The sequence below is a fragment of the Mus pahari genome, chromosome 22 (genome assembly GCF_900095145.1).
Source record: "Mus pahari chromosome 22, PAHARI_EIJ_v1.1, whole genome shotgun sequence".
Classification (NCBI taxonomy): domain Eukaryota; kingdom Metazoa; phylum Chordata; class Mammalia; order Rodentia; family Muridae; genus Mus; species Mus pahari.
In genome coordinates this window covers 38,666,637-38,680,169 of record NC_034611.1, presented here as the reverse complement: position 1 = coordinate 38,680,169, position 13,533 = coordinate 38,666,637, and the positions used below count along the sequence as shown (strand labels likewise).

At 42.4% G+C, this 13,533-nt stretch overlaps 1 protein-coding gene across 2 annotated transcripts in view; it reads right to left on the bottom strand.

Annotated features, from left to right (window-relative positions):
* Nucleotides 1–1,096: 1,096 nt before the first annotated feature.
* Map3k7 (mitogen-activated protein kinase kinase kinase 7) overlaps nucleotides 1,097–13,533 on the bottom strand; it is a 58,020-nt gene continuing 45,583 nt past the window's right edge. For both annotated transcript variants that reach the window (XM_021222015.2, XM_021222016.2), the window contains 3 exons: nucleotides 8,500–8,561; nucleotides 7,311–7,426; nucleotides 1,097–4,960 (listed from right to left, as the gene is read on the bottom strand). In XM_021222015.2, the coding sequence (XP_021077674.1) occupies nucleotides 4,780–4,960; nucleotides 7,311–7,426; nucleotides 8,500–8,561 (359 nt within the window). In that variant the 3' untranslated portion in view covers nucleotides 1,097–4,779. The remainder of the gene's footprint in view (nucleotides 4,961–7,310; nucleotides 7,427–8,499; nucleotides 8,562–13,533) is intronic.

Here is a 13,533-nt window from a genome sequence, read left to right as displayed (position 1 = left end):
TCATGGCAGAAACAGCAGAGGCTAGGCACGAAGGAAGGCTGGGGCCAGCCCTACATGGGCTAAGAAAGCAATCTGTACTTTTGTGTACCACTATGTCATGAATCACAGATGACACTTGTGTGAGATATAAGTCAAGTACCCTAAGGCTCTTTGTACAGCCACTGAACAGTTCTAAACATTGTTTTGTGATATAAGTCTTTCCTAGGAAAATATTTTTTTTACTAGATTTTCTTTATATGAATGTTTTTGTCTGCATGTATATATGTGTACCATGTGCATGCTTGGTGGCCATGGAGGTCAGGAGAGGGTGTCATATCCCCTTGGAACTAAAATTATGGGGGTGTGAGCTACCATATGGGTGCTGGGAATTGAACCTGGGTCCTCTCTATAAAAGCAACAAGTGCTCTTAACTGCTGAGCTCTCTCTCAGGATTTTTAGCGAACCCTCTTAGGAGTTTTAGCGAGCAGGAGGTATTTATAATTCAACAAAACATTCTGAAAAGTGATACCAAACTAACAGTAAATACTAAAAAGTAGTACAGACCTACCAGCATGCTACTTCCTACGACTGTAGACAGTTACAAATACACACTCCATACACATGTAGGGGAATTTTGCAAGCAAAGGATTGAGGTTCTATAACATAAATTATTATTTCTTAAATAATAATTATTATTCTAAACATAATAATCATCTAAAGTGTCTCCAGACTATGACCCTGTACAGTGAAACAGGATGCACCAAACACACATTCCCGAAAATTAAAGTTTCTTTCAAACTCTAACGCCGAGTTTCAAGTATTACCAGAAATTAATTAGAGAATCCTCTGAAAGGAATGAAAAAGAAGCCATTTGGATCAAGGGTGAGAGCTTAAGAGAGGAAACCCACAGGGCAGGACTTCTCTCTACAGCTAGTGTATGTGTATGGAGTGTGTATTTGTAGTCTGTAGACCAGGGTGTCTACAGACGGGGTCTTGAATGGGACGACTGACGTCAAAAGGGCATGGGGGAGATTATGTGGTAGACATATTCAGGATGCTGATTGCTGGAGTGGTTTCACAAGTATATGTATCTGTCAAAACTCAGTAAACTGTACACTTTGAAATGAATGCAGTTTATTGTACATAAATTATGCCTTAATTAAATATGACTTCCTAGTAGACAGAAACAAAAATACCACCACCACAAAGATGACAAAGTTCAGACCAGAGCTCACTTCCTGTGTGCTGGGCGGATCTTCTTTCAGTCGGCCCAGTATTTGTACTTCATTTTGGGCATTTTGTCTCTCAGATGGAAGAGGGAATTCCAAGTGCCAACACCGAAGCACCCCCCAAATCACGGGGGGCTTTCACAACATCGCAGCCATCCAGAGCAGGTATCTGGGTTGAGGAGGTGTAGAAATGTTTCCTCTGCTGATGAGTAGGCAGTCCCCACACAAGTGACTCCACCTACACAGATGGAGCAGACAGAAGAGCAGATCCAGGGACCAATGCCTTCAGCATCTTACAGGGGCTGCTTCTAAGGTGGGGCTGACATGAACTTGTCAATAGAAACAGTAGCTTAGCTTATCAATACTGAAGCAACAAGGAAACTAATGGATAGATATTAAAAATATGTGCTTATCTATAAGCTGGAGTGTTACTTTATATAAAAGCAAAATGCTTACTGTACCTTAGAAAAAACATTAAGAAGTATGCAAAGAGAAGTCAGTCACTTTTATGCTGTACTCCATAAAAATGAAGGCCTATGAAAAAATAAAGAGGATTTTTTTCTCACTTGTGTGTGTGTGTGTGTGTGTGTGTGTGTGTGTGCGTGCCTGAGTATATACGCACCATGTGCTTACAAGAACCCTTGGGAACACAAGGAGTCAGATCCCCTGGAACTGGAGTTGCAGAGAGTTGGGAGTCCCCACGCGGGTACCGGGAACAGAACCCTGGTCCTCCACAGTGAGTGCTCTTAACTAATAAGCAGGCTCTCCGGCCCACTGACTCAGTCTCCGGCACGGTTACGGTACATTGTATTGAGTATGCTAGGAAACTGGTGATTTAGCTATTGGTCTGCATGAGGTAAATACCACTGGGCAAACCCACAGCTCAGTTGTGTAGAGAACCAGCTACCATTCCTACATATCAGCCTGAAATAACAATCTGAATTTTATTAAAAACAAAAATAAATCAAAAAAGCATCCTTCAGTTACATAGTATGCACAAGAATTTCTGCATTACATCATCTTACAAGAAATAACTGGACAGGAGTAAAAGTAGATAGAACTTACTAGCTTGTGAAGAGAGGAGTTGAGTGTTAAAGACAACACACACACACACACACACACACACACACACACACACACACACACACACACGGAGGGAGGGAGGGAGGGAGGAACAAAACCACCCGTAACCTCTGGCAGCAGGAGGGGGGGGACTTGGGAGCATGACAGAAATATGAAGGAAAAAGACATTCGCTACTTAAAAAATACTTCAGCAAAAAATAGCCAACCACTTGTAAATAAGTCTAAGCACATGTTTTCAGTATGGCAGTATGGCGCTCTTCACTGACTTACTCAACCCAGAGCATGGCTTCACTGCTGACGACTTCACATTACACAACCTTGCTCCCTTTCCTGGAAACGGGAACAAAATGCCACTAGTGTCTGTGCAGGACTGTCTGGTTCCTGGACATCAATGTATAAACCTGTCTGCCCGTTTTCTAGTTCCACTCAGAAGTGAGGCTTGATTAAGTTGTAGAACAGGAATTAGTGACCGTCCAGCTCCTTGGTGTGTTGGCTGTTTGAAGGTTTTCTGGGAGAGACACTGAGGAAACTGGTATGGCTCAAGTATGGATGGTGTGCTCCCCTTCAGCCAAAGTGGAGCTTTACAAATGCACGTGAGTGTGCCAGTGCACCTACTTAGGGCTGTCCAGGACCACAGTGCCCAAGGAGCGAGCGTACACAAGCAACCAACTGCCTAACAATCTTTCAACACTGGCACCATGAGCAAACCCAGCCCTTTCTTCCATTTGCTTGTTTGAATACTTTCAAGTGACCAGGACAACAAAATTTCCTTTTAGTTGCAGGATGCAGACCTTGCAAAACAACTGGCTGGAAATGAGCTTGCATCCACGTAATGTGGGATCTCCTGGGAAGCCAAGATGCTTTCAGCATGCTGCACAGCAGAGACCATGGCCTGCCTGTGGAGTGCCAGATGTCTGCACAGGCAGCAGTGGCAGGGCGGTGTCGGTCTTGGGCTCAGTCTACAGCTATCTTCTGTGTCAGTTTGATTTCACTACTAACGCTGAGCTCGGCATTCACGTCACCGAATAGTTTGAGATTATAATCTTCTTTTTTATTTAAGGGAAAGAAGACACTTAGCTCCCAGGAGCTTTCTACTAACAGGTTTTGAGGAAGGCACATCTTGCTATAAACTGCCTCTTACCTTCATTGAATACAGAAGGGATTTATCATAAAACTCAGAGAGAAAAAAATAACGGAAAAAAGATTATCTGTCTTAGCCTTACAGAACATCTTCGCTAGCTCCTCGTGCTCACCTAGAACAGGGCAGGAGCGCTAGATGTACAGCTAAGGAACACAGCGATTATCTTTCTGTTCCAAATGTTCTCTTTACAAACATGAACACTATAAAAGCGAAGCTGATGGCATCCAATTTAAAAGACATTCATGGGCTGGTATCAAAATGTGTTAACATGGACTGAAAAAATAGATCTTAGGGATTTATTTTTTAATGGCATTTTATTATTACCTTTAAGTTATTTTGAAGGTTGGTAGTAAACTTATTGTTAACAATATAAATATTCTCTTTGTAAAAGCACGGGAAGGCAACAGGCATTCAGGAGAGGACTTGGGCTTAGTTTTACCCCTTTACCATCCTTACCCAGGTCTCCTGCTTTGCCTGCTGTGTGCCTTATTTGGTGTAATAGGCAGATATCTAAGCGCAAGCCTCTTTTACCTGGGCCAATGATTTGTGTTTCTAGTATTTTTCAATTTTCTTCAAATATATCATAAAACAATTCAGTAATGGTTACAAGAAGGATCATTTAAGCTACATCACCATCTTTCAATTTCATCTGCTACTAATATTAAAAGTCAGAAAGGCTTCTGTTTTCACACAGAATTGAAAATCCGTAGGGTGTAAAAAAGAGCATGTCATTCAGTATCTCACAGATGATGCTCAGCCTAGGAAAATCAGTAAACCTGCTTTCATTAAAGCACAGCTGCCACCACTTACCTTTGATATTAACAGGTGGGAGTACATTTAGTATTGATCCAGGATGTGTCGGCACAAAACCCTGTCTTTGAACTCAGCCTCAACATTCTGTCCCTCTGTAATGTACCGCCAGTTATTTTAATACCCTGTTTTTACATTGGAGCATACCATCTATTGGGAAAAAAATATCAGATTTTTGAGATGAGTGCTATGAAGAAAATTCTTGAGGTCCCACCTTTCACTACAGAGAAAGGACGACGCCTGCACACAGTAGCCAGTGTGCTACCCCACCTGTCAGGTAGCTCACACCAGGAGCATGCACATACAGTCAGATTCACTCCATGTGCTCTGAAGCTGAGAACGCTCATCTGATGCAACAGGACAGTGGATTTTGTATCCACCATAAGAAGAAAAGTAACTGACATAACAAATGCAGCAAAGAGAGGCATTTGGCATTCAGAACAAGCCAAAAAGCTAACACTCACGAACTGTTATAATGGTTTGTCTTCTCTTAAAAAAAGGTCTTTGCATATTTTAAAACGTAACGGTCCCAGAGAATCATGAAGTGCCTTGTCGTTTCTGCTGTTGGCTTCTGATGACCTCTAGTTGTTTTTTGCATTGCTGGTAATAAGTAGAAAGGCTTTTGTTCTCATCTAAAAGCTTTTTATGTTCCTGTACCAGACGAGATGTATTTTGCTGGTCCTTTTCATCCTGGTCCAATTCTGCAACTAGTTCTTGCCTATAAACAAATTACACAACAGACATTACACATGATGGGAAGATGCACACTGTTAGCTGATGAAGGAAACTTAGCTAATGAGAACCTTTCTCCCTATCATCCTACAGCTTAAGTATATTACTCCACTATGATCCTAGGACAGAATAGGAAGTACCTCCCACTCATCTATTGTAGACACACAGACATAGCCCTTCATTAAGTACTTGAGCAATCAGAAAATCAGAGAAATACTGCACTAAGTTTCAGAAAATTGCATTTGGTACCCTCCTTTTGGTAGGAAGGAAGAGAAAGGGGCTCAGTTCCAGAAGATAGATAGCATTGTGTCACAGTTCATACTTCACGTCTATACACCAAGCGCTTTCAATCCTTCCTCTGAGGTCACAGTGCTAACTACAGCTCTAATGGAACAGCAAGAACAATATTTGCAAAGATTTTGGGGAGATGCTCATCCTTACAGGCAGGTAAGTTTCACATTCCTTTACTTTGAGGACATTAAATATTAGCCCTAAAGTGAGAGTACTGGGGGTAAATAAATAATACCATCTTATCAAAAGTAACTTCTCAACAGTTACCATTTAAAGTAAGTGGTGACTGGTTAGTGGGCAAGGCCTTGCCACCATGCCCGACGATGGGCTCGGTCTCATGAGCTCACACAGTGGATGGAGAGAACAGACTCCCACCAGCAGCTGTCTGTGACAGACACACACATGCATGCCATGCCATGTCTACATCCACAGTGTACATGATAAACAACTACTTAAAAAAGTCAAAGCAAGTACTTTGAACAAGTGTTACATCCACCTATATCCAACATTTCTATTTTGTTAGCAGAGAACTCTTCCTTCACACACTTACAGTACGACAAGGCAGATTAAATACGGAAATATTACAGCAGGCCTCCTCTCCAAGTACCAAGTGCCAGGAGAGCCACAGCTACTTCTCCAGCTTTCAGACCATAATATTCAACTTCCTACTTATGGTATCTTTAAGATACAATCATTTAAATTACTATACTATTTTCCTCTTTTCCAAACTTATTCTTTTATTACTATGTTTATATTATTTATTGCACATGCATGCTCGTGCACACCATGGTGTGTGGAGGTGAGAGGACAAAATGGGGAGATGGTCCTCTTCTCTATCAGTGGGCTCTGGAGATGTAAGTTTGGTCACAAGTGCCTCTACCCACAGCCACCTCACTGCCCTAGTCTCCCTTTCTAAAGCACAGCACAAGTTACTCCGGAACACAAGCCATTTTACTTCAGTGCCAGTTACTGTTAAGAATCCTACTTCCATATAAACATTTATTTACCTTATTTTTCCCTACAACATTTTAGTTGTCATTTTTCACAAATCTAAAATTTTACAAGGGTCATGCTTAAGAAAAGTGAATGCTAACCTCTTACACAAAGCAAACCACCTATTTAAAAATAAGCCAGGAGATTTTAAAAGCAGAAGGCAGGCAGTTTCTATGGCTCTCTGAAAAACAGAGATACAGGTGACTATAACATTACCTCCAAAACAGTCACAGATACAAAACAAGAGCCCTGTCACAAGTAACCTTGCTTTATTCAACACACAAGACCGTGCAGACAAAATGCCTCAAAGATCAAATTCAACTGGGTGCTAGGAAAACACATTACCGTACCTTTAGTGGAGAACCAATAACCCTTTGTAGTGGTAACTCTAACTAGCCTCTGACAACACAGATGTGGGTATGCAACCAGCTTATTTTCCTTAGCACTATATGATGTCGCTATAAAAAGGATGAGTTCTGGATGAAACCAGTTAAAGGGTGCTTATAGTTTAACATAAACCTACGTGGAAATACTTTTAAAGGTTTGGATTTATTCATAAACTTAATTATTTTTGAGAAGAGCCTCACTGTGTAGCTTAGGATGGCCTCGGATTTACCAAGTTCTGCCAGCCTCTACCTCCTATGTGTTAAAACTAAAGACATGTGTCACCACACCAGCCTAAAGACTGATTCTGAATTGTGTGTATGTATATGTGTGTGTGGGAACGTGCACCATGAGTTCAGCCCTAGAGGCTGGGAGAAGGCATGGGATGGATACCCTGGTGCAGGAGTTACAGATGACGGAGCTGTCCAAGACAGGGCGGTCCTCTCTAACAGCACCATTTGCGCTCTTAGTTTGCTGAGACACCTTCTAGCCCCTAGAATTATGTTTAATGACTAATTTTAGGACTTTTCAGATAAAAATTTCTTAAAGTCTTTTAAAATAATGCTCCTACTTCAATACATTTTAAATCCAAAATACCAGTATTTTATTTTAACTTATTTTTTAAAAAGTTTTAGAGTTTATTTGTTAAAAAAAGGGGGGGAACTTACTTTCTCTGTAGTAACAATGCGATTTCGGTTTGAACTTTCATATACTCCTGTGCCATTTTACAATGTTGTTCGAACACTGCCATGGATTCTTTGGAGTTTGGGCATGGTGCTAGAGGCTGGAAAGAAAGCAGAACTATTAAGGTTAAACCTTGGTGTCCACCTAAGAGGACGACGGCCAAGGCAGAGACAGTTACTGACATTCTTAGAGCTCTAAAGCACTGTAAGCAAAAGTAAGTGAGCTGAGGAGCCCCCCAGGCCAGCGGACAGTGCCAACCCCTCAGCCACACAATGAGCCAGGGCAGACCTTGTCAACAAAATGAAACAAAACATGTGGGTGTCAGAAAGGGACTGATGGGAGAGCGGTAGCAGGGTGAAGAGGTAGAAGTGTGACCAGAGGTGAGCGGGTTAGGGTAATCAGAATGCACTTCACCCATTCACAAACTGCCCAAGAACAAATTCACTGGAAGTTGTTTTCTAAGTGTTATGCCGTATCCCGGTGACCCCTGTGCTCCCTGTCAGCCAGCTCAGAATGGCTGAGGAGAGCAGGTGGCGCTCTGGCATGGCATGCCCTGCTACAGAGCTAGAGCACAGTGAAGAAAGACCATTCTTTTAAGGGACTGGGATGTGTTGTCCAGGCAGATCTGCAATTTTCTGTCCTTCCATGTGGCCTGGCTCTCAAGATGCTTACAATTCTCTACTCATAAAAAAGCGTTAAAACACATTATGCATACTTTCAGTCATTATGAACCTAAGGATGCATGGATGTCTTAAACGGGAAGGAGCTCATGAGCTTTATATCTTAATACACTTAAAATCAAGGAGTGCAAACATGGCAGCCTGACAACAGAGGGGAGGATTTTAAGAGGACTGTTAGGATAAGGACACAGAGTTATGTTATGTCAGCCCTAAACCAGTTAACTTTAAAATAAGGAAAAAGAAAGCTAGGTTTTCAGATAGGCTCTCCTGTGGTTTAGGATGACCTCAAACTTGTTTTGTAGCTGAAGCTGACCTTGAAACCCTGGCCCTCTTGCTTCTGCTTCCCAAGTACTAGGGTTAGAGATGTGAGCACCATGTCCGGCAAAGACATTAAAGCTGAAGGTGGGCAACTGAAAGCAGAACTAAGTAGACAGGAAAACACCGTGAGTGTCATTAACTCCTTCCGGAGGAAAAGCAGCGAGTGCTTCTTTACCTGTAGCTGGTGATCCAGTGTAAGATACGCCATTGGGATGGAGTTATCCGAGCCATTGGTATCTGGAAGGAAAGCACGCATTTCATTTATTAATTCATGAGTATAATTATTCACTTGCTGAATGATACCAAGGAGGGAAAAAGCATGAGATGTCATCCCTCTCCCTGAATATTATTAAATAAAAGTCACTGTTACTGGTGATGGACAGGGTCTGACTCTGAATTCTGAAGGAAAGAAGGGAACACGTGTCTCGTATATTAAAACACAAGCATGGTCTACAATTAAGTTGGTTGGGTATAAACTAAATTCCTGGCTGATCCTAGCCATGCAGGTCCACACTCCTTCCCTCGTGCTCTGTTCATCAGGAGACTGGGTCAACAGTCAGCACCAGTGTACACAGAAAGGGAAGAACAAGCGTTCTAGACTCTCAGAGGTTCTTTTCCGTTGATGCAGATGGGGATGTGACACCTCCAGCCTGTCCCTCATCACACACAGCTGGGGAGAATACATGTCACAAACAGCAGAGGACAAAAGGCATTTACAACTCTGAATTATCACCATGTTCCAAACAGTTATACTAACTAATGAATTCAAGCCACTAGCCAATCTTATCAAAGCATACAGAGGAAGGGCAACTGCCCTCCCACTGACAGACTGGGGCGGATTACAGCAAGGTCATATGTGATGACAATAAAGAAGCCACACAGGGTCCAATGAAGAAAGCTAAGGAAAGGCGCTGACCCTCTCGAACCCTGCTTTCCATGAGACAAAAATGAGACAGAATGATAGACCCTAAGAGGACAATGAGCTGTCTTAAAAAGTTTCCTCAATGAAACACTTCCCTCCACGCTCTTCCCCTCAACCATGGCTACTCTCCCCGCACTGTTCCAGCATGTAGTCTCTCACAGGTACTTCAGAGGGAAGGAGGACTTGCTGAGATTTCAGAAGCACTGTGTGCTTCATGAAGGGACAATTAATTAAGGTCCTTTATTGGATTTCGTCTTTGTTCTCTAAAATCAACAAGTGGCATGGCATTTCACTTTCTCTCTTCTGCCTCAGTTGGAATACAGCTTTTAGTTTCTAATATAAACAACTGGTCACAAGATAGCACAGTTACAGCATGAAAATGTATTTTTATACTTACTAATTAAACATGACCTCTTTTCATGAAATACTAAAACTTACACTTGTTTTGGTTAATTTGAGTAAGGTAAACTTTCTGTTTTTTTTCAAACACAACAGATGTTAGTATCATCGTTTCTTTCCGGGTGCATTCCCTTAGTGGTGGTTTGAATGAGAACAGCCGCCATTGGCTCATACACTTGAGCTGTACATTGAACTGCTTGGGAAGGATTAGGAGGTGTGGCCTGCTGGAGGAGGTGTGTCACTGGGGGTGGGCTCTGAGGTTCCAAAAGCCCATGCCATTTCCAGGGTCTGGCTCTCTCTGTCTCCTATTTGTGGATCAGAATATGAGCTGTCAACTGCTGCTTTAGCACATGGTTGGCTGCATGCCTATCACCATGCTCTCTGCCACGATGGTGATGGACTCTAACACTCTGAAACTGTAAACCCCCAATAAGATGCCTTGGTTATGGAAGGATTTCCTATTCTTTATCACAGCGATAGGAAAGTTAACTACGACACACTTCTTGTGGGTGTTTTCTTTTTTCTCTGATATGTGACTGAAAAGTATGAACAGCCACGGAGCTCATCAGGTCTTACTTAACTAATCTGTGTCTTAACTACTAAAACATTTAGCTTAACTATAAAGTTAGCAGCTTACCATGCCATATGGCAAGTTCACTGTTACTGTGTATCACAACTCTAGGCATGGTCACCACGAATGGGCTATGTCTCATATTTATCTTTGCAAGGTTCTAAGCACAGAAGAAAGTGGATCTATGTCTCTGTGAATTCCTAAGTTGTGTCTAGATCTTGCTGTTTCTAGGCCCTGGGGGAATATGTGTATGACTTTACAGCCGTAACAGTGTAAACTGAAACAGGAGAGTATTCATCTGCTAAGATTTTAAATTATATTCTTCAGATTTTCTCTGGAAGAATACAGAACAATTCAAAAATGAAAAGTCTTAATGTTTATGCTATTTTATCTCATGTTTACACTTCTGGCTATTTCCTGGGTCTGGGAGAAGAAGAAGGCGCCCCTCACCCGTTCTTTATAGCCTATCCTATGTAGTGACACAGCTGCAGTTATTCCAATGCAGAGGCAAAATCTAGTGGGCACTGCAGCCTGCGCCCAGGTAAAACATTCAGTGGCTGGTGGGCTGCAGTACAACTTGTACCACTCGGGTCGAGGAGAAGGATACCTGGGTTTACATGTGTAGAAAACAGCGGATAGCAGACATCTAAAGAGATCTGATTTCCTCCTGTGAACGGATGATGTGCCACATTGTTGATTCCCCATGTAGGCTGAAATTAGGAAATTAGGAAACCTGCTAAGGCAATGCTAGGGAGAATAGTCTCTTAGTTTAGGGGGGGTCTTCGTCATCCTCCCCCCCTTCTCCGCATCACCATCAACAACAGTTCAACAACAGCCCAACAACAACAATAGCAGCAGCTCAATAACAACAGCCCAATAATAATAACAGCAGCTGGTGTCAGCCCAATGGCTAGAGCACGTCACTATGCACCACTGGACAGGGATCTTCGTGAGGTTTTGCTACTTTTAGTGTTTAACTTACCCAAAGTAGACAGTACACACCCCTCGCTAAATGTAGTTCTAAATTTTATGACACAGGGAAAAGCCGCTCATCTCATTTTTAAAATGAAACTATAAACGTCACTAGGCCACACCAAGTATCTATAAATACTGAAATCATAGTTTGTGAAGACAGAAAACTAACTTCAAAATTTCAGTTTAATTGGTACTTTTTTTCCCCCTTTTTGTTTTCGAGACAGGGTTTCTCTGTGCAGCCTTGGCTGCCCTGGAACTCACTTTGTAGACCAGGCTGGCCTTGAGCTCACAGAGATCCACCTGCCTCTGCCTCCTGAGTGCTGGGATTAAAGGTGTGTGCCACAGCAACCTGCTTAATTTCACACAACTTCATTTTCCAAGGTTTAAGAGGCCACCTTCCTTCCCTTCTGCTGTACTAAAACACAGAACAAGAGCTTCCTTAGATACAGTGCTAAGTGTGTGTTAAGGCATCACAGTACTTCCGTGCACTCAGGATGAAACTTTATCCCACCCTTTGCACAAGGTACTTTTAATCCGCCATCATGACAAACTAAGCTATTCACACTGGAGTTTTAATAAATTAAAAGGTGTTTAAATATCTATGCATTTGAAATAAAGTCTCTTATGAGCTATGAAAGGTTGCAAACAGATTTCTCACGTGGACACATACTCTTGTGTTTTTAAAAACCAGAGGCTGACACTCAGGGAATAACACTAACAGTTGACAAAAGGGATCTCATGAAATTCCAAAGCTTCTTCCCAGCCAAAGAAACAGTCAGGCTGGGCGTGGTGGCCTTCAATCCCAGCACTTGGGAGGCAGGGACAGGCAGTTATCTGTGACTTTGAAGCCCACTGGGACTACCATAGTAAGTTTTGAGGCCAGCCAGTAATATACACGCTGTGAGATCCTGCTCCTCCTACCTACCAACCAACCAACCAACCAACCAACCAACCAACCAACCAACCAGCCAACTACTAACAAGTTAAATACAGTCTATAGAGTGGGAGGGAAAAACTTTCATGGCTGTATATGTATATTTAGAATAAAAATAAAAACAAAAAGCAAAAAAACCCTGAAGAAAGCAAGCAGCCAATCAAATCAGTACGCAGACTAATGATTATACAGTTCTCAAAAGATGTAGTACAAATGGCTAATAAACACAGAGGAATGACCTGGTCAAAACCAGCCCTGATTAGGTCCTAGGTCCTAGAGAGGAGTCTAACGTTATCTTGCTAAATTAACATGTTATCAACCTGCTTCTAAATAGTGATATTTATTCCTATGGATTAGAGTGGCTTTCAACCCTGGTCAGAGAAGCTTCTTTTTGAAGTAGTAGTAGTTAATTCAGAGAGAGAAGGAGGGAGGGAGGGAGGGAGGGAGGGAGGGAGAGGGAGAGAGAAAAGTGTTAAGGATCAGTAACTGTGTGTGCTCAGTCCTAAGTGGGACAGCAGTATCAACAACCTAAGGCTCAGGGAATATCACAGAAGAGGAGAAAAGAATCCAAGAACCAGAGGATCTCAGGAGGCTGGGAAATGCTGGCTGATGGACAAGGCATTCCACTTATCAATCCATTGCAGCCGTGGCTACTCACACAAGATCAAGCCAATCAATAAACCAGTATAGATGGGGAAGAGGCTCATGACGCCCTACCCTTAGCTGAGCAAGTGATAGCTGCTAGAGGAAGGGGAGTTACAAGCATTTTCCTTGGTGGGGTGTGGCTTTTGCTAGGTTGCCCCTTGGGTTTTGGGGAACAGTAACTGGATTCAGTGGGTCACAAAAAGAAGACAAAGGAGGAAGAGACACTGGGGAATGGTCCCAGAAGGAGTAGAATAATCGTGTTGGGGAAGTCCAAGGTAGACTGTATACATGCATGAAACTGTGGGAGAAAGAGAGATGCTGTTATGGGGAAACATGGAAATTGCTCAACCTCACTAGCCATTGGGGAAAAATGCAAATTAACTTTGCAGTAATCTCACTTCATAAGGGTACCAGAAGAACACCCTTATGTACACTGCTGGTAGCAATGTAAACTTGCCAGCCATCGTGAAATCAATACAGAAGTTCCTCAAAACATTAAAAACACTAAAATACACCCCTGGATATTTACACAAAGGACTTCTGCTCAACGAACACATCACAGCAATACTTCCACATCCATGTTTACTGCAGCACTATACATAACAGCTGAGCTACAGAACTCACTGAGATAGCCAACAACAGAGGAAAAAGAACATGCGAAAGGTGGGCTGGTGAGATGGCTCAGTGGGTAAGAGCACCCGACTGCTCTTCCGAAGGTCTGGAGTTCAAATCCCAGCAACCACATGGTGGCTCATAACCATCT